The sequence below is a fragment of the Cydia pomonella genome, chromosome 25 (genome assembly GCF_033807575.1).
Source record: "Cydia pomonella isolate Wapato2018A chromosome 25, ilCydPomo1, whole genome shotgun sequence".
NCBI lineage: Eukaryota > Metazoa > Arthropoda > Insecta > Lepidoptera > Tortricidae > Cydia > Cydia pomonella.
In genome coordinates, this window is record NC_084727.1 from 11,004,067 (window position 1) to 11,031,316 (window position 27,250).

The 27,250-nt window shown below is 38.0% G+C and overlaps 1 protein-coding gene and 1 long non-coding RNA gene across 3 annotated transcripts in view; one reads left to right on the forward strand and one right to left on the reverse strand.

The window, feature by feature from the left end:
- The window catches only part of LOC133531592 (single-minded homolog 1), a 97,439-nt gene that overhangs the window by 12,600 nt on the left and 57,589 nt on the right, over nucleotides 1–27,250 (forward strand). The window contains exon 1 of one of the 2 annotated variants that reach the window (XM_061869899.1): nucleotides 5,559–5,788. The exons of the other annotated variant lie outside the window; for it this stretch is intronic. Coding sequence (XP_061725883.1) covers nucleotides 5,770–5,788 — 19 coding nt within the window. The 5' untranslated portion in view covers nucleotides 5,559–5,769. Of the gene's footprint in view, nucleotides 1–5,558; nucleotides 5,789–27,250 lie in introns of those variants that run through there. 2 annotated transcript variants of the gene reach the window in all.
- On the reverse strand, nucleotides 4,274–6,486 carry LOC133531616 (uncharacterized). The gene is made up of 2 exons (XR_009801565.1): nucleotides 6,220–6,486; nucleotides 4,274–4,576 (listed from the first exon to the last, which is right to left on the reverse strand). It is a non-coding gene; the product is annotated as an uncharacterized LOC133531616 (long non-coding RNA).

The following is a 27,250-nucleotide window of genomic DNA, read 5'->3' on the forward strand; positions in this document are numbered from 1 at the left end:
ATGACTTAAAACTTTATGGGTGGGAGACCCGATTAAAACTTGGTCGAATTAAGCCGTTTGTTTTTTTTTAACTATGTTTTTTTTTTAATGCGACGACTTAATTCGACCAATTTTCTAATCACATTTTGTACGTTTGATTTATAAAAACCACTGAATCATTAGGAAGGTCACCAAGCTAACCTAACCCAAACCCAATGACTTCTACAGGATGCCCCATGGATGCCCGAATAAAAAAAATACTTTTTATTCAATGCATGTTAATGTTAGTTATATAAGATGTAATGTTTTGAAAAGATGTGTTCGCCGAGTTTCTTGCCGGTCCCATATTGGGATACCCTCCTACTACTTAAACTAAAACTAAAATATGACTAAATTAAATCTAAAATAAACCTAAAATAAATCTAAAAAAATACTGTTTTTGAAAATAATGCATTCACAAATGAAAATTTGGCAAATTTTCAATTCGCGCAAACTTATTTTGCAGTTCCCATAGGATAAATGTTGCCCTCTTTAATAATTCTGTACTGAATATATTATAATTTTTTAACATAAGAAGCTAAATTGTCGGACGTTTTACCATTGCAACTGGTACTCGTATAGTGTTAGTGACTGCAGCCTGGACCTTTAACTGCTGCACTTAAATTCAAACAATCTATGCGTCTAATAGAAATCATTTTAAGGGTATCCTATGGTAACTATAAAATATGTTTGCCTGAACTTGCCAAATTTTCATTTGTGAATACATTTTTTTCATAAACCGTATTTTTTAAATTTATTATAAAGGCATCCTGTAGAAGTCATTAGGTTAGGTTGGATTGGTGAGCTTTCTAAATATTCAGTAGTTTTATTTAAAAAACGCGTTCGGTCAAATGAAACGTCGAACAAATAATCTTCCTAAAGTGCAATAGGTAACCCATTTTAAGTCCTTGAATGGCCACGTATATATTATTATGTAGGAGTAGGTGTACTGCACAGGTTGAAAATCTAGGTTTTTCGAACATAGCAGCCAAATAACACTAAACCCTACTGTTGTGTGTTGTGTTCCTGCGCGTGAGTAAGGTTGCCAGAGAGCTCAACGAAAATGCGGAGTGTTCAGTAACGCGTAGGTAACACTTCTGGAGTTGCGGGCGTCCATAGGCTACAGAGGTTGCTTACAATCAGGCAGGCCTCATAGGCTTGTGGTACAAGAATTTAGAATTCGCGGTGCTTCAATTAAATATTGAATAATCCTCGATTAAATTAATTTTCGGGTCAGAAATTCCATCATTTCCATCACGCGTAGTTTCTGTAATTTTAGCAGAAGTCTCAGTTCGAAAAACCAAGAAAGTAAGTGGTAAACGGCACAATGATTACTACAGGGGTATTCCGCGAGAAAGTCGCTTAAGAAATGCTTTAGCTTTGTTTGGCAGCTACTTCAATTAAATACGTAAAGCTCAAGAATACGACATACTGTCAATTTGATAACCAACTCATAAAATTGAAAGAAACCGGCCAAGTGCGAGTGGGACTCGCCCACCGAGGGTTCCGTACAAATTTAACTATTTATTTATTTATTTATTTTTTTAATGTATTTTTTTTTAGATTTTTCTCTAAATTTGTAGTGAAAGACGATATTACTTGTAAAATTTCATAGCTCTAGGTCAACGCCCGAACCCTATAAATGTTGATGCCCTTGAGATTGTTAATTTTTTTTTTGCGGCAAAAACGGCCGTATCTTTTTTTTACGTTAACTTAAAAGTATTTTTTATTTCACAGCTTCAAGGGACGGTAGACCTGAGCAGTGAGCATATGATTTTAATTTCAACTCGATACCTCCATGCGTTCCCGAAATAAAGGGTCTTGCTTGACAGACAGACGGACGGACAGAAGGTCGGACAACAAGGTAATCCTATAAGTCCCGTTTTTTCTTTTAATGTACAGAACTCTAATTATGAAAAAGTAAAAAAAAAACAGAACAAATATGACATTCTCATCATTTTCAGAAACATTTGATAAGTGACATTTCGTAAGCGACATATTCGTATTGTTGTTTAATAAAATAAAAAAAATTAAATATAAATTGTTTAATGAAAAAAAAATTGATGGAATGCCCTAAGATTTGTCTCGTTTACCACACGTATTAACAGTGATATCTACCGGAACAGTATCCAACACCATTCTGTACCCAGAGGGGTTTCACGCCCCCGCGTGGGAACTGGGCTGGCCATTGTCTCGTCACGTACAACCGTACAGGATATACCCTTCCAGGGGTCCTTGTGATCCAGCCAGCTCTTTAACGAAGCTTTTCATTTGTTTTTTGCTAATTGACAACATTAAGTTAGCTAAATCGGAAACTAATTCGGTGAACAAGCTATTTGTATGCAATAAGATTGTTTTTAGATTTCAATTTGTAAAAAAAATTAATAGGGACGTTTGATGTCATCATTGTAGCTGCAAGAGAAGATTTAATTATTTTTTTAATGATGTAAATAAGCACATAAATTGCCTGATGGTAAGGAATTGTTGCAAATACGTCCGGAAATATGGCACAGGCAACAATTCGTTCAAAAGTTTAGCTGTGAGAGTGCATCATTAAACATAAATAGAGAGAGAAATGGCAAAAAGTACATACCTACCGACCTGGAATTAGAGCTGAACCAAACTCTGCAATGACAAAATGAGGCACAGTCATTAATGTCAAATTTCTATAAAAATAAGACGTCGGACTTCTATCTTATGCAATAGAAGACGTTTCCCTAATATTTAAGTACAGTCAGCTACAAATATAGTTGACCCCCCCTGCATACAAACACTTAAATGTTAGAAAAACGTTTTCTATTGCAGAGGTAGAAGTCTGACGTCATATTTTTATGACGATTTTAGAAATTAATAACAACTTTACATAAGGCACATGACACTATCATTCATTATTCATTTATGAATTCATTTGTAGTTTTACATGTATGTAAAATGTATAATTGTTGGTGCAATAAAGAATATTTACCTATTTACTTACTATCTACCCCTGCCCACAAAGCGAGGGCGTAACATTTATCACATAACTAATCACATTACATACAATTACAAAGACCATACACGAACATCCGTTCATTCACATCGCATTTAAATCGGACAAAACACCGAACGATAAATCAGACTCAGGACAAAACTGCCATGCGCAATCCAGCACGTTCCAAAAAGGTTACACGTCCATGGCGCATGTTACTTTTTTAATTTAGTGGCGGGAAAAGGTTCGCGCGGTGCGTGCCGTGGCAAGCGCGAGCCGCATTATTGTCTATGACCCATTTCGTTTTGGCGGGAATCGATAGTGACGTAGGCAATCCGATTATGAGGTTAGTTTTTTGGAATGTTAGAGTACGATGTATCGAACACAATGCATGTGCTTAGATTAAAGAATGGCTGGTTTCAGGCAATTTTATCGATGAATTGTGAATAACTTCTTGTAGGTGGAAATATCTGACTTTTAAACAATTAGATACTTAAGTAGTGCACTTTGTTTGGTACACGGTTTCTATATCGAAAACTATATCACAACCTCATTTCATTGGTATATGTATATAATATACACACACACATACATATATAATCACATAACATACCTAATCACAATTTTTTTTATTTAAATTAATTTCCAATTTTGGAGCAAAATTTGGCGCACAGTAGGCACATTTTACGGTAACAATGAACACACTAAATTAAGGGCTTTAATTTAAACGCGATGAAGGAAACTTATAGGTTTAAACATCGGAACTTAAAAACGGAGAACATTACAACCGTGGATACTACATTCATTGCTAAACATGTCTACTTTAGACAAATCCCCTGGAAAAACCTTTGACAATATCCGTCATCCCAAATACGCGTTTTGGCTAAAACAGCTAGCATTCAGAGGGCCTACCGCGAACCACGTTCGACGTGTTGCATCCCTGTCATACTTACGTACAAATGTACAGGGCATAGGGTAACGGCACCAGTCATGGAACATTTAAGAGCAAATTTGTAGCATTTGTGGCATTTCCCTGATACATGTGAAAATTCTACTCTTTAGCGTGTTAAGTTGAATGTCCTATCCGTCTTTTATGTTTCAGGCCTATTGTACAAAAGATACTGCAATTCGTTTCCACATAATCAACAAATTAAAACTATGTTTTTTATCTCCAGTCATGGACCACAAACCACATAGCTCCAGTGATGGAACCTGTAATGGAAAGGAACCAGTGATGGGTCCCCTGTAACGATCTGAAATATTAGAATGAGAATAGAGACAATGATATTAACTTAAAAGGGAATACATTTATTATCCAAAAACAAAGAAATAAACATACATAATAAAACTTACTAACAACTTAAACTAAAGATAAAAAAATTGGCCCAAATCGCCGTCAATGGGCAAGGTGCCTAGGAGGCTGGCCGTATTTTCCCGCTGTATGGCGATACTTATCGCTGTGCGAAATAGTGGCCAGCCCTCTGGTCGCCCGAGGCCTGTATTAGGCGCGCCGACAAATCTTTAAAAAGCCGACGCGCACTTGGCCCCCATGGTCCCAAGGTTTCAACGCCAAACGCCGCAAACATGTAGCTGCTTAAAATAAATGTATTAAATTCCACAATTCAATATATTAGGGCTAATTTAGACTATGAGAGAAGTCGCATACGAGATTCATTACATTGCGGTATTTCATCGGTCGGTAGAATTCCGCAATGTAGCTAAAATCCCATGCCGGTTTGCGCGCCGCCATCTAAACAAGACCCTAAAGTACCTTTCGTATACAGACTGCACTAGCATTACTGCAGCAGTATTGCAGCATGACATGACTGCCGACTGCATTGCTGCCTCAAAAATGCGGCCAGCAGTAATGTCGCGTTGCAATACTGCTGCAGTAATGCTGCTGACTATCATATATACCATACTGTCACAAACGTGAAATTTTAAAAGAGTTGACATGTATTTAACAACATTTTACTGATGTATTCTTAAAACATGAAATTACGGCATGGCAAGCATCATTATAAGATTGTTTCATCATAGGAAGTATGCAGTTTTACAGCTCCTATAATATGGGATTGGGAAAAATATAATTTTTTTTACATCTCTGGAGTAACAAAACAAAATAATATGTTATATACCTAATCTAATGGTAAATGCAATAACAGAACTCATTCCAATTTACACGAAGTAAATATATTATTATAATTTAAAATACATACTCACTCAACTTTTGGCTTGGCGCCAATTTCTTAAGAAAAAAGCAAATGTAATGAAACATCAAACTTAAGATGCTCTATGACTCTTGTTTATGGTAAAAGGTTGCCAGTACCTACTTATAAACTAGTTTTAGTTACTTATTTTACAAAAAATGTTTTTATTTTATGTCCCATTACCGGTTCCTGTTCCATTATAGGGGTATCTACTATAATTGTTAAAACATATGGCTTCAAACGTCGATAATGCCGTATTTCCGCATACTATTGCACAAAGATGATTAATAAAGAATTCCGAGCGTATATTCACTATATCATAATTGAGGGCGGCAGTTGCATTGTGTAACAAGTGCTGACAGCACAAAACTCAGTGACATTGGTTAAGATTTGCAAGCTGGAAAATCTGTGACACAGTTTTTTCAATTGGCTTAAACATCTCGGTGCGTTTAGACAATGATTCGGATTAATCGGACGTTCGGTTTTTGAAATTTTAAATTCGTGCGTGTTAAAGCGAAGTTCCTTTGTTTTTGGTTGTGTGTGTGTTTTGGTGTTGTGTGCGGTTTTGGGCAAATGAAAATGAAAACGTCGGGTGAGTTTTTAACTAGTTTTCCTAGAAGCAGCTAGTAAAAGTAAAAAAAAAATAGTGAAAATAAACAACGATATGATTTCGTTCACTCAATTTCGTGTTCTATCTTTAATCTCTACTACAAAGCATTTAAATTCTACTTATAGAATTGAAAACGATTGGTCAATACCACTAGATCCGCTCGTATTTCAAAATAGCATTTATACCGTTTTCCACAGATTTTTGAGTGACGATATAGAGCGCTAGAAATTCAAAAATCTCCCTGGAAGTGGCAAAATTTGTCACTCAATGTAAGATAAATAAATAAATAAAAGATGATTGCCAAAAGCGCCTAGGTAGCTTTTAAGCGTAAATAGCACACTATCGTAAAATCAGAAACACCATATATAAGTCTAGTGACGAATTTGTCTATATAATTGTATACAACTACATACCGCTTCCTGCTCAGCTCAAAAATGCACGTGCTTGAGTGCGGAGTGTAAAACTTGTAACCTAGAATACTTATGTTGAAAATATTAAAATTCTAAGACATATTTTCTAGAAAAAGAAGTATTGTTGCTGCCTACTGCTGTTATCTAATCTAAATTATGCATTTTATTTGACATTTTACTTATATAATGAAAACAAATTTATTCGTTAAGAAATCGTTGTTTCGTAGCACTTTGCGACAGATATTGCCCAACGCGTCTATCAAACTAATAGAAACTTGCATAGACAAGGTTTATCTTTTTAATATAAAGTCCCTATAGGTATGTAAATAGTTATAAGTTTTAATAACAGTAATATAAATAAGCAGTTAGGTAGAAGTACTAGTGCTCGACGCTGCACTAGTACTCGACATGGGCACTTTATGTCAAAGTGACAAGGATTAAGTTCGAATACAGAAAAATCTTCATTGTTCAAATTTAACCTTTATTTCCATGAAATAAAGTGCCCATGTCGGTGACTAGTGCAGCGTCGAGCACTAGTACTTCTAACTTATAGAAGATGGAGCAAATGCGAAGGGATTGTGAAATGGAATCCTGAGCATGATGCACCAACGAACTGGCCCACTTCGTAGTGTTTTTAAGGCCCGTCTTTACGAAGGAATATATAAGTCAATGCTTATTAAGCGTACTGTGGAAAGAGCCAACTGCAAGAAATCTCCAGTTTCAAAAAGCTCAAAAATCTGCATGTTGCTTTCAGTGGTGTAAAGCCGGCTGTACACACTCGTCGAGAGACCCCGAGACAGGTCGAGAACGATGTACTATTGCTCCTTTGTCGTCTCGCTCTATTCGTCTCGTCTCGCCCTTCTCAAATGCCAATTACATCCACACTTTATCAGGCATTGGTTCCGAGCAAGAGTATTTTCAAACATTAGAATAAGTATCAAACATTGAACATTTTTGGCGTTTAGAGACAAACGGCCCGGTTCGAAGAATGAAATATGATAACGGTAAATTCTGGTTTAGGTAAATTCTCATTTAGATATCGTTTGTATTTCGTATAATTGACAGAAGCAGCTCGATTCAGGCAACCAATGTCACTTTGACGTTAGAAATATCGTAGATTATATCTTATTGGGATCACAGCGGAATCGAAATAAACGTCAATTTTGACATGTCGTTCACTTATCGATGTTTTAAAGATCTTTCCAAGATCTTAAACGTGTCTTAATCAGTCTTCGAATCGGGCCGAAAGTATTTTTTTACATTTCAAATATTGTTAATGATGTGCTGATATTCTGTGAAACGGAAAACAATTGTCAGGCCCGACATCCGGATTATTGGCGCTTCAGATTGGGTCAGAGCGGTACTGAGACCTGACTAGTGTGTTCAGCCATAGAGAAAAAAGTACATAGAGTGCTCACTCTATTGACTCCATCCATCAGTTTTGGTACCAAAACGCTTATTATTTTCGTAGTTGACATCTAGCATCTAGTAGCGGAATTATTAGTACCGCAACTTCATAATAGATGTTGCGTCGAACGAAAAGTCAATTTCTCCAAAATTTTCAGTTAATATTATAACAGGATTAACCGGAACTCTATTTTCAACTTCTTCTGATGTAATATTAGTTGTAAATTGTTCCCCGAGACATCTATTGTCAAGGAGCAGTACTGATAACTCCGCTACTCGATGCTAGATGTCGACTACGAAAATAATAAGCGTTTTGGTACCAAAACTGATGTATTGAGTGAGCACTCTATGTTTACTTCTTATTTCTCGATGGTTCACCCGGCATAAGTACTCGTGGATATTAATTTTAGGGGTGACTTAAAGAACAACAATTAATTGTACTTCTAGATCGATGTTTCCATTATATTTATTTATTTAGTACATGCAGTATTAAACGAGCAATGAGTAACGTAAACTTGAAATACAACTAACCTACTCCACATTCAACTGGGCTACGCGCCACCGAAGTCAGCAGAAATTCTGTCTGCTGTCAATTGTCACAATGCGTCACACCACGCGGGGACCGAAGTCCGTGGTAGGTATTACGTACCTAATATATGTGTTCTTAAACCATTTACGCAAATTCAAAATGGCTGTACACATGTCTGTGTTTTTAGGTTTACCCTACTGCTCAAATGTTAACGTGATTGACTGAAAAAAAAAAGCGGCCAAGTGCGAGTCGGACTCGCCCATGAAGGGTTCCGTACCATTTATGACGTATTAAAAAAAACTACTTACTAGATCTCTCTCCTTCAAACTAATTTTCGGTGTAAGTTTGCATGGTAATGTATATCATATATTTTTTTTAGATTTTTCATTCTGTTATTTTAGAAGTTACAGGGGGGGGGGGGACACATTTTACCACTTTGGAAGTGTCTCTCGCGCAAACTATTCAGTTTAGAAAAAAATGAAATGATATTGAGAAACCTCAATATCATTTTTAAAGACTTATCCATAGATACCCCAAACGTACTTATGGGTTTGATGAAAAAAGATTTTTTGAGTTTCAGTTCTAAGTATGGGGAACTCCCAAAATTTATTGTTTTTTTTTCTATTTTAGTGTAAAAATCTTAATGCGGTTCATGGAATACATCTACTTACCAAGTTCGAACAGTATAGCTCTTATAATTTCGGAAAAAAGGGGCTCTGACATAATCGGACAGACAGACGGACATGACAAATCTATAAGGGTTCCGTTTTTTGCCATTTGGCTACGGAACCCTAAAAACAATAACATGTTTTCAAGGTCAAAGTCAATATATTCTTTATTCAAATAGGCCTTGCAACAAGCACTTTTAAATCGTTAGAAATATCATCTTAATCTAAATATCAGAGCAATTTATTGATGCAGTTTTTATTGTGCTCAAAAAACATTGAATTATTATAGATATGGTAAACTTCCACAGCCTCCTGGCCACAGTGGCAAATAGATGGGACAGTGGCCTTTTGAGGCACTGGTCCTCCCTGCATGTTAGTTTTAACAGGAAATTTAATTTAATGTAATGTTAGTTATTATTTATTAATATTTAATTTTAATTTTGATTTATTTAAGTCTAATAGTATTTAATTTATATAATTGTATGTGTTTTTTTAATAATAAGAATTTCACAAAAGGATCGTCAAACACCAAAATTGTATAAAAATACTAGTCTAGAAACCTTCTAGAATAAAATCTAAATGTCAAAAAATACGGTATATATACATTAAATTATCATTTTTTTTTGTGAATATACTATGTACTTAAAAGTTATTTTTTTAATACTACGTTGGTGGCAAACAAACATACGGCCCGCCTGCTGTTACCGTAGCCTATGGTCGCCTGCGACTCCACAAACACCACTGATACATGCGCATTGCCGACCCTAATACTCATAACATGTCAAACAAAAAAATGAAATTTACAATGTACTTAAGTAAAGTCGATGAAACTACTTACTTTTTGTCTTTTTACCACTATTTAGTGATTGCATCTGAGATGAAATGGTAAATTATGGGATCTAGGGATTCATTGGGACATAACATAATATAAAATTACTCTATTTGCACCAGGAATTTTGAAGAATAAAAGGTTAGGCCAACATTATTGTAAATTTTTGATAAGATACTATAACTCTCTCTTTTTCCTCGCGTTGTCCCGGCATTTTGCCCACTGCTCATGGGAGCCTGGGGTCGGGCCGACATTAAATAAAAAAAAAAAAACATTTATTCTGGTAAAAAAAACCCTGATTTTACAATTTTATTTTCTTCTGCCAAACTGTAAGACAGTTTATTGGAGACATATTATGGCATGTCGGATAACTGCGGAATACTGTGATACCGAGGAAGCGAATAAATAAATAAATATTATAGGGACATTCTTATGGCTCCTCTACATGATGGCCCAGCGTAGGCCAGTCCTAGGGACGCATTTATGCGTTAGAGGGAGCAAGTGATATTGCTATCTCATTTCACCGCATAGCTGCGTCCCTTGGACTGGCCTACGCTGGGCCATCGTGTAGAGGAGCCTTTACACAAATTGCCCAAGTCCCACGGTATGCCAAGAAGGCTTGTGTTGTGGGTACTCAGACGACGATATACAAATACTTAAATACATAGAAAACATCCATGACTCAGGAACAAATATCTGTGCTCATCACACAAATAAATGCCCTTACCGGGATTCGAACCCAGGACCATCGGCTTCATAGGCAGGGTCACTACTCACTAGGCCAGACCGGTCGTCCTACATCCGATATCGGATCGGATAGTGTGAAAACTCTTAAAGTTAATGGACAAACGAAAAGTCCCGTACCAAGCGGATATCTATGTATTTCCAAAACCGGCCATTCTGTCCAGTTCTCCTAACTCCCTCTACAACGGCTTACACACAATTTTAAACCGTACCCAACAAACATTATACCGTCAGTTACAGGCTTCTTTAAAACTTTAATCTTTTGAACGGCGTTATAATAATCTCAGTTATAGCTTGGAACGTTATAGAGGAGTTAAGAAATAAATTCCACTCCAACAGTGGTTCTAGAGCTACAATGGATGATGTTATGCAGAATTGAGAGTAATAATAGTGTTAATTACAGCTACTGGAGTCAAGCTTTATAGCTTTAACCTGTTTGTAACACTTAAATCTTTACAACAGCGCCCGCTGACACTTACTGATGTTTATTGTTACTTAATGGTTACTGTGAAGTATCTTATATATCTTTAGGTGTTGTGATAACTTTAAGCTGCAGGCATGGGTTGCATAAAAGAGTTAGTCAAGTGTGTCGTAACACCAGATACTAAAAGCGTTGCATAACTCTCTTATGAAGTTTCAAGCTTTAACGTAAGTTTTGCTTATGCTAATTGTGTTAGCCGAGTAACTTTTTGAAGGCTTTCTACAGGCAATGGTGTAATGAACAGAGTTTGTCAAGAGTGTAGTAATACGAAAATTAAAGAAGATGCCAAAAGTTTGGATCATCTCATTTTTGCAGGTTTAAGCTGTAACGTTGATTTTACGAATGCACATTGTGTTAAGTAAGTGCATTTTAATGACATTCTAAAGGTAATGATGTGAGTTAACACAGTATAAGAACTCAAGGAATCCAAAGGGATACATGTCAATTTTAATATAAATTACGCGAATAAGTTATTAAAAGCATATTTTATAATATTATAACAAACCTAAAGAAAATATTTTACCGAGCTTTAATTAGTTACATTAAAATGAAAAGATTACACACTATTGTATTGTCTTCTATATAGTTAAACGCTTTGTTTGAGTCTATTATTACACTCTTATGTATACTAAAGACTGCACAATACTCTCGACTAAAGATGCTGTATCTCAAAAAGTGTAAATGATGCGTTAAGGGAGAGCTAAAGCTGTAATAGCAAGTTCGCCATTGTTTTAGTAAAGTAACCTAAAAATGTACTTGTTTGATCAATATTTATGTACAAAATACTCCATTAATAATTTTTATTTTATCATTCTATCGATGCCACGTAACTTTACTTGCCAATGGCCGACAAAAAGAACAAGTTGCTGATAAAACTTTAAGGCGTCTATTTTATTAAGCATAAGTTTTACTTTAAATCTTTAATTAATCCGGAGCGCGTTAAAATTAAGATGGAAAACATGGTATACACTTACCGTAAAATCGCAGGCGCAGCACTTTTTCACTTTTCACACGATAAAACTTCTTCTTCCTAATAAAAACTTGCGAGCAGATCGCCATTAAATGTTGCTGTGATAAGTTTTATTTTCTTTGTATCATTTATTTTATAAGTTTGATCGTTTTGGATTTCTTTGAAGCTAATACATAAAAACAGTACAAAAAGAGTTCTCAAAAAGCGGTCACATATTTAATTGAGAATGTTTTAGATATCTAGTACGCGTTAAATCGTTAACCCACTCTCTCTTATAGGTTTAACAAGTTTAAAATTCTTAACTGAGGGTTGTCTCACACCTATTGTGTTAGCTAATGATTCTATGAGAACGTAGAACCGGCTAAAGTAATAGCTGAGGGTGAATTAACTCCCTTCTAAGTACTTCTAACCCTTAAGTAACACTGTTGTATAGGCTTCCTGACACCTTTACCTGTAAAAAGTGGGGCCTGATTCGTGGTTATAAGGGTGGTATAGAGTCCTCTACCAACCTACTACAGGTATTCTTAACACTCTTAATTCTCAAATGAGAGCATTATAACAGTGATATGTAGGCTATTTTGACGCTGTCATGTTAGTTGGGTAACTATTAACGATAAGGTTTAAAATTACAATGACCATAATCTTGTTTAATGTAAATCGAATGGTTTTTACGATTTTGAGAGTTAATGCGAAAGATATAGAGTAGAGATTCGAGTGTCGTGGGCCGGAGTTGACAAACCATTTCTCTCCATTAGCGCTGCGATCAGAATAATAACAATAAAGTGGTTTTAGGGTACCGCACTAATATGGAAGGCGAAAATTTCCTTATAAGCTTTTGTGCTTATAAGGAAATTAGTAGTAGTAAACTGTATAACACTTTATTGTACTAAAATAAACATAAAACAAGAAAGAACACACATAATTTGTACAAAGGCGAACTTATCTCTTTCAGGGATCTCTTCCAGTTATTAACCTTTTAGCAATTGAGGAAGACTTGGAGAACGGTAGACATCAAAATTGTACTAAACGGCATAATAGAAAATATTTAATTTCCTAAAAGATAGCTAAACCTATAAGTCCTATAACCTGCACTATATAAATGGGACATGTAATAAAACAAATATGTAAATAGTCATATATAGTTATAATATATTGTTGACACTCCAGGATAAGATTTGTTGAAGAAAACAAACTTAGGACATTGATATAGGATAACAAAGTCTTATTTCGCCATTTTACACACAGTCCTCGGCGTCAGTTTTTTCCAAACGGGGTGGCAGCACTGTCTGTCAACCCGTTCAGATACTAAGCCTAAATCTACATTTTAGTTTGTACAATCATGTTTCAATCTGAGTTATTTAGCTGCATATTCGAAAGATCATTGTCTAAATCGTAATTATTTACATATTAAGCCTTTCTACTACACACTAGTCTCGAATATGCCACCAATAATATAATACATACTATATTACTATATAATACATATATACAAAACTACCTAACCGCACACATCATTTTGATTAAGTTCATTTTGTTAAGGTTTATTTGTAGAAATAAGTACATACTATAATATGATTCCGATAAGAAAAAGAAATAAAATGTTTGGAGTTCTAGAGATCGGCTGAATCGGTTCTAATACTACTAATTTAACAATGTGTTATAGTCGATAGAGACTTTGTTAGATATTCATTCTGTCTAATTATTTTTTTTTTCCGCGACGGAGGCAAACAAGAAAACGCCCCGCATGCATGGTAAGCAGTCACCGCCTATGGACGCCTGCAACTCCAGATGTGTTACATGCGCATTGCCGACCCTTACAAAATATGTACACTCCTTTTTTAAAGAACCTCGTACTGTAGCCGCTCGGGAAAACCTCGGCAGGGAGCTCATTCCACAGCCGGAGCGTCCGCGGGAGGAAATTCCTCTTAAGCCGTACAGTACGCGACCATTTAGGCTCTAGGGTGTGAGGATGAACACCCTGCCTAGCCCAATGCGGATTGGGGACTTCACATACACCTTTGAATTTCTTCGCAGATGTATGCAGGTTTCCTCACGATGTTTTCCTTCACCGAAAAGCTAGTGGTAAATATTAAATGACATTTCGTACATAAGTTCCCAAAAACTCATTGGTACGAATCAGGATTTGAACCCGCGACCTTCGGATTGAAAGGCGGACGTCATATCCACTCGGCTACCACCGATATACTACTAATACTTATAATACTTTAATAATACTTTTTTTAATTCCCACAAGAATGAACTTTAAATTCTCGTGTAAGTTTCCAGAAACTTCCATGTTCCTGCATTTTTGAAAATGGTCCTGTTAGATTGCTAGCACGGAACCACAGACAATAAATCCTTTTTTCGACCAAAACCAAACCAGTTCGTTGAGCAAACTCACGCCCGGTAGCAATATGGCGGCCGTGGCCGCGGGCCCTTTCCAAGAAAACCGACTTGTTGTTTTGGAAAAAATGCTCCGTTTAGTAATCAGTCAACAAACCTGGAAAGTAGTCAAATATACCTAAGACTGATAAAATGGTTCTGAGATTGGTAGTTCAAGATGCAAACAAAGATTATATACCTAGATTCCATTTAACTCAAAGTCTGGAGCATCGTCGCAAGGTTGCTAGCCTAACGATCTTTTATAGGATACATTTCGGAGAGCGTGCCCAGGAATTGCACAACCTTATTCCTCCGTCCCCATTTCACCATCGGACTATCAGACAATCGGCACTCCGGCATCGCTTCATGGTAGGTAGGTATTCCACAAATACGCACGAAGCGTTTCGCTTCAACATTCCTTATGCGAACTGCCAAGGAGTGAAATGCCCTGCCCGATTCTGTGTTTCCGTATGAGTACAATCTGAGTCTCCTCAAGGCTAGAGTAAATAGGTATCTCATAGGTAAGCGTGCTCCACCATAGACCGCATCATCACCTACCATCAGGTGTGATCGTGGTCAAACGCCTCCATAAAAAAAAGCTAACTTCTGTACCATAAAATAAAATGCACCGAGCACACCCATACGGCGCGTGTTTGTCAGTTTGGCAACATGTAAGTTTTCACTATTTCTCTTGTTGAAAAGTATATAACAATAAAAAAATTCCAGACACCAGGTATCCATATGTTTGTTTACAATATTATATTAGTAACAATAAGCTAGACATAGACATAGAATTTATTTATTTAACACCACATTGAAACATAAATATATAAATATATACATGCAAAGACATCCAATGAGTGATAAGAGGGCTATCCACCCTATCCGCAACCACCTTCGGAGTGTGTTGGACTGACTGGATTTCGTTCGATACCCCATGAGGGGCCGCTTCCGCCTTCCGGCTGCGGCGGCTGTCGCGGGTCGCTCCCCACCGACCGGTGGGGAGGTCAGTTGGCCGTCTTTTGGGGGACGGTGTGTGTGGCTAGTGTAGGCCAGCTCTTCGCTACCGATCGTTATCCAACCCTACGACCCCTAGCCTGGTGATACCGTTTGAGCGGGGCCAGGTTTCGGGGTCGCGGTGAAGGTGACCGGTAGCTTAGCTGGCATGTGCGGCGTGCTTCGGAGTGTGTTGGTGCTGCCCCGCACGCGGTCCCACACTCCAACAGATACGCCACCCTTTTTCGCAGCACTTTGTGGAAGCGATCTGTGCTCCACTCGGCGAACCTTCCCGACGCGCTGCAGCGCCAGGGCAGCCCCACCAAACCCCTGAAGGCGTTGTTATACTGGACACGCAGTCCACTAAACGTAGTTGCTCCACAGGTTGCACATGTACAGGCTTTGGCAGTACGTTTTAAATAAAGTAATCTTCGAGAACAGCGAGCAAACCTGCGTGACAGCATATTTCCCCTAACAGATTGTGCTCTGCGTTCCCTCTCTAAAGTCATCATCATTTTTGAGAGTGTCTAGTGTATGATCTAAGAACTTTTTAACATGATTATCTTCTGCAGCAAATAGGAAACTAATTGCGCTAACCGACCACACGAAATAAGCGATGCTAATGCTTAATCTTCGTTCCACACTACCTACTACTATTTATCTCGGTTTGATCGCGTGGCCGGCAGACGCCCCGCGGCCCGCCCGCGCCTACGCTCCGCCCATCGCGCGATCCAATTCTTGGCTCGATCAAGATTCACAATGACATTATGGTCTCTTGTAAGTATAAATAAATAAATATTTGGGGACTATACTACACAGATTGACCTAACCCCAAACGCAAACTAATCAAAATTATGGGTACTAGGAGACAATATACACACATACATAAATACGAGTAATATTTACCCACAACTCAGGAATATATATTCGCGTTAAACACACAAATAAATGCTCCTACCGGGTATCGAAACCGGGAGCTTCTGCTGCGTAGTCAGGGTCACTACCGATAGTACTGATTCTAGGATAGGAGCCGTTATAATTCACTAATATACTTACTCTTAAATTTTTGGGCTAAAAAATACAAATAAAACCTAAACGAGTGTATGACACAATATCTGCTAAGTACGAGTAAATTAAAAACGTATAATGTACAATACTAACTGAATTGTTTACAACACCTGTACCCCTAGTGTAAATAAATTCGATTTCCAAACGTGACGTACGCGTTTGCGTTTAGTCTCATTTTGTATTGGATTTCGAAAGAGCGCGCCAAGCGGGACGTTTTGGAACCTCAAAATCCTATACAAAATTAGACTTAACGCAAACGCGTTCGTCACGTTATGATGTCGATCAAAGTTACACTAGGGGTACTGTATGTCACACGCAATTAAAAAATTTACAAACCTTTTCTTTTACAACATGGCCTCCATCAAATCTATGATGATTTTGCCAATGTCAAGTCGTTGTTCAGTAGTAACTTTTAAGTTTGGTTGTAGAGCATGACGTTGTTCGGTAGTTGCTTTTAGTAAAGAGATAGCTGGACTTTACTAAAAGCCACGATGGATTGCCGGGTGTTGATTAAAACATGGTTAAACGCGTTTCAAGATTAGTTTTTCATTAGATAGCAGCACACTTCCAAGATACACTGCATAATAAATACTAGTTATATATTACTAGTTAGGGAGGTTAGCCAAGAACCTCACCAAATATCACCAAGGGGGAGGGCGGGTCAAAAAGTAGGCGAAAAAACCTCGCGTGATTTGTTCACAAACCAAACTCAACCCAAAAGCCTTCTACAAACCTATCATGACTACGCAAGGGCTAGTTGTGAATTTAACCATGAAACGTAATAGGGTTGTTTCCATCTACAAATCTTAGGGCAGAATTGTATCCTAATAAATTCTTTTGGATTATAAGAACATGTTAAACTACTTTTAGGGGACCTGTAATGACCATATTTTTGTAAATATTGAATTTAAAATTTCTTTTGGCACACGTCACGTGACCAAACTCGAAACGTCATTGAAGATTCTGATGACGTCACAACTCTCGGATTGACACTGTTAACAGTTAGGCGATATATAAACAACAAATGACATATTCATAGTCAGTTGACAGTTCGTATCTTCTACGTGTGTATGAAGTTATGTGTCAAACCGTAAACTGTGACGTCACACAATTTTCAAAGAGCGTTTTGGGCGCGAAAGCATCTGTCAAAATATATTTTGTTAATTTAACATATTTAAAGCCGTTTTTAGTATAAAAGTTGAATTTTAGGGCAACTTTTAGTTAATATAGAACGTAATACGAGCGTTTCAAAAAATTGGAAACAACCCTATTACATTAAGAGGAATATAAACATAATTGATGGTTAAATTTCGGTTGTAACACCGTATTTAATACCAGGTATACCACTCAGCGTCACGTACACCCATAAGTGTCAAACGCAAAAAAACACTCCATCCCTATTTTTATAAAACCCGCTAATCCTATAACAAAATAAATAAGTCCCATTAAACAATTAAGAACCCCTACGTGCCTCCACCGCCCCCATAAATAGATCATTGATCATAACGCCAAAAAAAGATCGAAAAAATCCATGTAACGTCACGCACGAAAGCGATCTGTAAAGATCTTGTGCGCGCGCGACGCTTTTCGGATATTTTTTGTATTTGAGTCTATATTTGATTTTATTGCAGTGGAATGCATTCAGGAGGCACGGAATTACCATTAACGACTATTGCAGGAATGTTTACGAGTAATGTAGCGAATTGCTTTCGTAATGTGGACTGGCGTGACGTCATTGGGTTTCTAATACGTGATATTTTTCTAAGTATTTAATATAAGGCTGCAGCAGAGCTGGCAGCTCGCTCAAAGAATTAGTCTTGCAATACAGCGAGGAAATGCTGCCAGAATCTACGGCACCATGCCGCAGGGGGACATTTTGTTGTATTTTATGTTTAGTATTATTTATTTTTAGATTTAGTTTTAGTTATATAATTGAATTTGTGTACATTTAATGAACTCTTTATTTTGAATATTTTCATCAGAGACCATAATATTATATCCGCAACCCAGGCTTCGTCAGATGAACACAAACTCACAATCAGCTACAGGCTTCGTCACTAAACAATACAACGGTAAAATCTGCAGCAAGCTTCGTCAATTTACTTACCCTAAAAGTATACATAAAATAAAATAAAGCGGGCAGTGGTCCAGGCAGCTGGCCGCATCGCCTCGTTGAATGGCGATGCTAATTCTCTGGGCGAAGATCTGGCCAGCCCTTTGGTCACCCGTGGCATCCACCAAACGCGACGCCAAACCCTTATACATATGCGCTGGGCGCTGGACCCCAATGGCCCCAAGGTTTCGACCCCAAAAGCCTCAAATATGTACACCACTGCCGAGCATTTTTTTTATGTTAGAGGAGGCAAACGAGCAGACGGATCACCTGATAGTATGCGGTTACCGTCCATGGACACCTGCAGGCTGCAACACCAGAGGGGTTGTAAGTGCGCTGCCGGCCTTTAAGACGGTCCGGAAATACCGCAGGCGACAGTTCATTCCACAGTTTAGCTGTGCGAGGCAGGAAGTTTCTGGAGAAACGCACAGTTGAGGACTGCCGACCGTCTAAGTGGTAAGGATGGAAATGTTGTCGCGTAGGGATGGGTTGTTGTATTGTATTTGCGACATTGGAGATCCTCGGCGATCTAATTATCTAATTATTGTCTAAAAACTGCCAACAAACTGAAAATTTGCATACATATGTAAGTCGGGTGACAATGCAATATTATGGTACCATCAAGCTGATCTGATGGTGGAGACAGGAGGTGGCCATAGGAACTCTGTGATAACACAACGCAACCTAATTGTGTTTGGGGTGTTTAGCATTCGCTCGATGAGTATTAGTTGCCTGTGGAAAGAAAAGTACAGTCAGCGATAAAAGGTTGTACATAAAATGGAATTTTGGCCAAAAACTTATTTCACAACAATTTTTAGAAATGAAAACTAGCCCCAGACATATATATAAACTTACCAAGAAATATATTATGAGATCTATAAAACAAAAGTCTCTACTTCGTCTTTTATTTGCATTAGTTTGGTTGGTGTAAGTACTTTTACCACCACCTAATGGTAAGCTAAACTGTTTTCAATAAGTCATAGTTCTAAATAGTATTTTCTTTCTATTTGCAAGTGTTATGTGCAAAATACAATGTAACATTGGAGAGTGCAATATACAGATTCTAGACAGTAGTGTATTGCAATGTTGCAGTGAAATGGCATGGCATTTTTTTATTTGTATGCATAAAAACTAACCTCTGTTTTTGCCAACTATTAAAAAAAGATATTTTTAACGAGATTTCACAGCATTAAACAGTAAACTATAAGTAATCTTAAAAATAATAATATAGACTACAAATAAACTTAAAGTAAAGACCTTTACCTACCTTAAATAAAATGTAAAAAGTCGTATAATGACGAAGTATTCATTTTAAGCATTTATAAAGTTTATTTTGTAGAATAAAACAGTAACGAATAATATTTTTGGTATAATTTACTGGAACTGCCAAGGCCATGGCAAAGTCAAAAGGAAGGGATATGATTGGTAACCCATACGACTTGACAGTTCGTGGACTAATAATAGTAGTCTAATACCGTTCGAGAAATGAGCCCCAGAGGGCTGGCATTATTTCGCACAGCGTATTAGTATCGCCATACAGCGAGGAAATAGTCTTCTGGGCACCTGGCCCGTTGGCGGCGATCTGGCTCAATTATATTATGTATAGGTTTTTGTACTTCAATAGTAAGTTTTATTATGCTTGTTTATTTCTTCTTTGTTATTAATAAACAGACCTTTGAGTCATGTGTAGGTATGTTATATAATTAGTTTTAATCTTATATGGAAATGTCTGGAATAAGTAAATTTCATTCATTCATTAAGAAAGCGGTGTTTTGAACTCGTGGCGTCTACCGTTTCGTCTTTATAGCAATGGCTACCTACACTTTTAGGTAGCCGACTTCCAAAAATTTGCTTGTATATGAAAATATGTTTTCGTTTCTAGTTTAAAACGTGCTACTCATCAAATATATCTGAATATTTTCTCACAGTATCTTGTTAAGATTTCGTCGATACGTGACTGCGCGTCTCTCACCAAATTTTACAACTTCGCAAAAACTCATTTACTTACGCACGGAGGACGCCCGCTGCGCCATTTTGTCTGTTTCAAACATTCAACCTGTTTCGTAAATGTATTTAAAATAAGTGAATGAATGAGTGAACGAAGATTGGAATGGCTTTTGATGATGTTTCCCACGTTCGGCGCCGCGCAGTCTACGGTGGTCTGTAAAAACTTGCTTTGTACCTTTCATTCCGACAGGTAGTGTACGCATAACTCTTTTGTCTAAAATGTTTCTAAATTATGCTTAACAAATCGTTTGTAAATTCCTCCTTAATTTCTAAGGTACCGATGCAATTATTCAGCGTGCACCTATCTGTAAGTTATGTTTGAGTAACATATAATATCATACTTTTGTACCATTTTTTAATTGGCATGTAAATTGGTTTTATAAATAAATGAGTATGAGTATGTGTGAATTCTGGCTTTACATTCTACAATTTGAGGCAATATGGGAAAAATGCTATTGAAACTAGACGCAGCGGTATAGTTTTTGGGCGCGTCGTATTCGAGCATAGTTGTGGCTGATCCGCTAGTCTTCCTCTATTTTAAACCGGCAACGCGCATATTCCTCTAAAGATTCAAGCCTCCATACGTCATCTGCCAGTTTATCTGCTTGTTTACCACCGACGTACAAAAATCAGTTTACACATTCAAATACCAATGTGCCATATTTATGTCAGTTTCCTTACTGCCGCGATGCGAGCACTGCCGTACGTGCCTTTCCCGATAAACCTGCGCTATTTACGCGCGCGGCACGTCCGATATGTTTCACACATTGTTGCACCCGCGAGGCACACGACGTTTTGTACGGCACTTATGACGTTTGGGACGTTTTAACGGATTGTTGTGAGGGGACGTTTTAACGGATTGTTGTGAGGGGACGTTTTAACGGATTGTTGTGAGGGGACGTTTTAACGGATTGTTGTGAGGTGACGTTACATTTCGAGTTCGTAGTCTACATACCTAGAGTCAAACCAAGATAAATTGGCGATTTTAATAGCCCAGACGGTGCACAGGTTATTTTAAACGTCAAACTTTTATGAAATTATGACGTTTTCTTGACACTTGCACCGTCTGGGATATCACAATCGCTGCCAACTTAGCTTGGTCTGGCTCTACTGCGCCTTTTGTAGCTCATCTGTATAAAAAGGATTTGAAAATAGCTACGGATTATTATACGTAGATAGCTACGTATATATATTATATGAAAATAGTTTCATAGGTAGCTGTTAGTATAAACTTAGTACAAATATATTTGGTAGCAAGCCATGGCATCCGAAAGTATGCCGAGCTTGAGGAGTTAGTTATGCCACTCAATACAATATCATCCTCGAAACAAAATCGCGCGAACTTAGATTTGCTCGTTGAACCATCTAATAGGAAGCGAGGGTGGTGGGTAAGGGTGGAATTAAAGACCCGAGTTTGCAATATTCTTACCCCCGGAGTTACAGTCTACACACAATGTTTTTCATCACACTTGCGATAGAAAAAACTAAATTTTAAACGGAAGTATTCTTAAATACAGTGATAAAACATTCGTCCGCCATATTGTCATTTCCATTTGTGACAGGTTAGGCTTCGAAGGCACAGACCTATTCGGCATTCAGCCATGATTGTAAATTATGTAAAAATATTTAAAACGGCTATTAAATTAATCTAATTAAATATTTTTAAACGTATGTAAACATATTAAGTTATTAACGGCAGTATTTTTAAAGTAAAACTCATTTACGCTACTTGGTTTGTATGAATCAGTGAAATCATGAAAAAAAAGTTATAACTTCCTAGGTTACCTATAGCTTTTTTTCACAATCCATAACTCCCGAGGGAACAATATAGGCCTTTGTCCTTCAGTACACCTGTATGAAATAAGATCTTTTTCGAGCAAGTGTGATGAAAATGTTCTTTTACGCGAAAATAGTTTGTTTGGAAGTAATAATGGAACGTGTCGCCAAATTATCATTAGTACCCCAATCAATTGTCCAATCGGCGAAAGCCTTGATCTTTAAATTTTTTTTTTAATACTCAAGGTGCATAACCCACATTAGCAAGTTAGTTGCTTGTTTCCAACCAACAACAGGTACTTTACCTAATGAAAATTGCTCCACACATCGTTAGCTTGTAAACATCGTCCTAAATACGAACCCTCACCTCGTGCAAAGTGTTGCTTACATTGTAAATGTTTCCCCAATGAGCGCGCCCTACGCGCATACAAAATGAACATGAGCGTAGTACTTGTATGGAGCGGTTAGGTCATTCCGCGTTGAGAGGGTAATGGATTGTGTGGGTTATAAAAAGGCGTAAGTCCGGGTGTTTTGGGTGCGCGTGCGTCGATTTGGGTGTGGGGTTAAAGGGAACGTGCAGACACAAAAGGCGGGCGGTCGATTAGCAGAAACATTGTTTGCGGCTATTACTGAGCTAATGTGGCGAACTATTGATTTTTACTTTGGAATATATGTATTTTTGTGCGTTTGTTAAAGCTAAATAAAGTAAAATTCTTTTTTTCTTAGGGTACCTATTATACTTTACCCATATTCATATTTTATGTAGGTATGTATTTTTAATTGGGCATTATAAAAATAAACTAACTTATCTATTAAATAAAACTAAATTAAAACTAAAAACTAATACTAAATAAAATTAAAATATGTCTAAAATATGTATTGTATAGGTATGTATTGTATAGGTACTTACCTATACATACGCCAGCATTAACGTAAGTGGGTAGCATAACGGGGCAAAAAACTTTCGGGGAAATGCTGCGTCCTTTCTGTGGACATTACAAAAATTAACGATTTGCATACATTTTTCTAAGACATTGAACATACAAATTTATATTTATAAGTAGAATATATGTTAAAACAACATGGCGGTGATGTCCACAGGAAATTAAGTTTTAGACCCAAAAAAAAGCTTGCCTCATTAAAATGCTAACTATAAATATATAAACGTATGTCACTTAAGTGTTTTTGTCTAACAATAGCAATAAACCACAGTTATTATAGCAGAATCGATAGCGTCGGCAAAAAATGCCCCGGTGACTTATATGTATTCTCTAACAATACCAATAAAGTGCAGTTATTGCAGCATCGGCAGCGTCGGCAAAAAACGCCAGATGCCGACGTTACGAGTGTTACGACCCCACGCCGTCGCTCACAACACCGTAATCCTATAATCTCAGGAAACACTCATTATTCAACATACCTACTTATACTTCTAGTTTTCAAATACATCTGGACACGTAGTCAACATGCCAATTGTTAACGCTCCGAACGCGAACGAAACACAACTGTCACTGTCGCACTTGTGGAAGAATGATAGAGACACAATGCGTTTCGTTGTCGTAGCGCAAGTGATTGTCACCTTGGCTGGGCACCCTGGGGGCTTAGCCAAGACGAAAAATCATGAAATAGGTGGCGTCACAATATACCGAAATCAAATGTCATAGACCTAGTATTTATATAGATGTCATACGAGTATAGGGACCGTGCGCGTTGGAGGGTCTGCTATCTTGTGGCCTGAATCGGAACAATAAACATTTACACGTCACGTGTTTTCTTGTGCATAGTAGGTTCTGCCATCTTGTGGGCTACATCGGAACAATAAACATCACATTTACGCCTCGTGCCAAAAATCTGACGGCTCCTGTGCTGCCTCCTACAGTTCATGCACGCTCCCTATATACGCGTGCGCCCGTGAGGGACAGAACATATGCAATGTGACAAAATTAAAAACACGTTTAACATTCCTGATAACATACCAAAAACAACCTACGTAATTTGGTCGGGTTATTTGTTGCCCCTCCCCCATTTCATCTCTATGGTTCATGTCCATCCAACCTAGCGCCACTGGAGAGATTAGGAACTATTATTTAAAGCTGAAAGCTGGTCAATTTTGCAACAGTTCTGCCATAAGAGATTGTCGTGCTCTCTCTACCGTCCATACTCGTTATATCCAGGGACGTCATATTATTGTTACTGTGACAAGATACGCAATGGTACTGAAATTAAATTCCTCGATCATACCTACAGTGTGTGCTACATTAGCTGGTAAAAAATTATGTTCCCTTTCAAAAAGTCGTGAATATTAAGGCCATGTTACCCTACTCTCTAAACTATTTCCGCGCGAAATAAAGCAATCACGGTAGAGGGCCAGATGTGCGTCGCCCGCGCAGCTCCAAGCTTAAGCTTAATCCACCGTTGGAGCTCGAATGAGTTATGAGCACCTCCGTGCTGCGGTCGGGTGAGGACCATCCATCTTCAAGAGGGAGTTAACGTAACTTGTAGTTCTTACATTGAAGGACACATATAAATAAATAAATAATAAATAATTTACAAAAAAAAAAAACATGGAGAATGGAAAATATTTAGAATAAGACCAAAATACTACGTATTTTATGAACAATTGTACTTCGATTCCTTATTTTGTCAATTTAAAATTATATATTAAGAGGTACTTTGTTAGGGTCCTACTGGACGTAGAAATGAAAATGCGGACTGTATTAAAATAGGCTGGTTTATTCCGCCTTAATCACAAAGAATCCCGGCCAAACAATTATAAAAAAACTATTACGGTATTCGTCCGTTGCCGGTGGAGTATGTGAAGCCGAGTGTGTGCCGCGCGGCGCTTGCGGCTTGCCGCGATGACGTCGCGCTCTGTCCGCCGCCCGCGCGTCTCCTCCCGTGCGTATGTCCAGTACTTAACATGCTGCCCGGGTTGAAGTATGTGGAGGAAGACTTCAAAAATCTGGAAGGGGACAGATGTTGTTAAAGGCCCTCCGAATGGTTCCTCTCCTCGTCTTTATTTCCGCAACTCTACTGACTCCGTCGTTGCCTGGGTACAGTTGAGCTACGCGCCCTAAAGACCACACTAGGGGTGGAAGAGCCCAGTCTTTTATTAAAACCAGCGATCCGACTTTCAGCTCCTTGTTCGAAGATTGCCACTTCAGTTTTTGCTGCAGCAGGCCGACGTATTCAACCGAGAACCGGGACCAGAAATGCTGCCGTATGACCTGGATTCGCCTATATCGTTCCAGACGATTGATGTTCACATCAGACACTTGTGGCTGAGGTATAGACGTAAGTGAACGGCCAATTAAAAAGTGAGAAGGAGTTAAAGCCGAAAAATCGGAGGGATCAGTGGAAAATGGGGTGAGAGGACGACTGTTTAACGCTGCTTCTATTTCTGTGAGGCAAGTCGCCATTTCCTCATAAGTGAAGTGAGTAGTTTGTAGCAGTCGCTTAAGATGATGCTTTGTGGAGCGAACGGCTGCTTCTGCCAAACCGTTGAAGTGAGGAGTGTAAGCAGGTACAAATTTAAATTCGATGCCTTCCTGCGCTACCTTACCTTCAAGATCTGACTCCATAAGGAGTTGTGCCAGTTCATTACAAGCGCCAACAAAATTAGTCCCATTGTCACTTGTGATGGTCAATGGTAACCCACGACGAGAGACAAAACGCTTTAAAGCAGCAATGTACGCCTCACTAGAGAGAGCCGTGACGAGCTCGATGTGACAGGCTTTGGTCGAGTTGCAAATGAAGATTGCCAAGAAAGATTTTATAAGCTTGCATCCTCTACCTTTCCTATCTGCTATCAACACTGGCCCTGCGTAATCGACGCAACAATGTAAAAAAGGGAACTCTAATTCAGTTCGTGTCGCAGGTAACTGCCCCATGATGGGTTGAACTGTGTCATGTTTGAAGCGAAAACAACGTACACATTTGTTTACGGTGTTTTTCGCAAGATTTGTGCCACCTAATGGCCAATAAGTTTGTTTTATAGTTCCTAGAAGAAGTCGAGATGGGGCATGTAAACATTTAATGTGAAAATGTCGAAAGATGATTTTTGTTAAATGGTGTTTGCTACATAAAATAATTGGATGCTTTGTGTTATAACAATAAGGAGAATTATCAAGCCTGCCACCAACTCGCATGATACTATTTGTATCTAAGAAAGGCGTTAATGAAATCAAACGATTTTTGTTAGGTAGTGCCTTGCCGGCTTTTAGAACAGCATATTCGTCAGGGAACATTTCCTGTTGTGCTTTTTGGGTTATTAAATTTAACGAATTTTGAAGTTCTTGAACTGAAAGATGACCAGTTAATTTATTGTTCTGATTTTTACAGTTATGTATAAATCTTAGCAAGTACGCGGTTATGTTTTGTAAGTTAATAAATCTTGATTTGTTTTCGATTAATTTAGAAATGCAATCAGTACTACGATCATCAACAAGCGCCAGAGAACATGTAATCAACTCAGGTAGATCGTGCTTCACGTGTGTGTTGGGCATTTTTGGCCAATGAGATTCTGGTTCCGACAGAAATGTCGGACCTGACCACCACAAGGATGAACCGCTGATTTGGTCAGCCTTCACCCCACGAGAAACAAGATCCGCCGGATTGTCCTTCGACGGTACGTAGCTCCACGTGTGACCTCCACTGCTCTCTTGGATCTCGTGGACCCTATTGCGAACAAAGCTTTTCAAATTATTTGGTGGTGTATTTAACCACCCCAGTACAATGGTCGAGTCACACCAGAATCTACATTCACTAAATTGCAGAGTCAATGAGCTTACCACTTTTTTACACAACCTTGCAGCCATCAAAGCCCCACACAATTCAAGCCTAGGTATGGTGGTTGGCTTAATTGGGACTATTTTACTTTTAGATGTCAAAAGATGCACTTGTACCTGACCTGACGTATCAATCGAACGAATGTATAGACACGCACCATATGCACGCTCTGAAGCGTCTGAAAAGACGTGAATTTCATGGCTCACTGAGTTATCAGCAATCACCCAGCGAGGTACCATTACATAGTTAAGAAGAGGCAAAGTGTTAACAAATGAT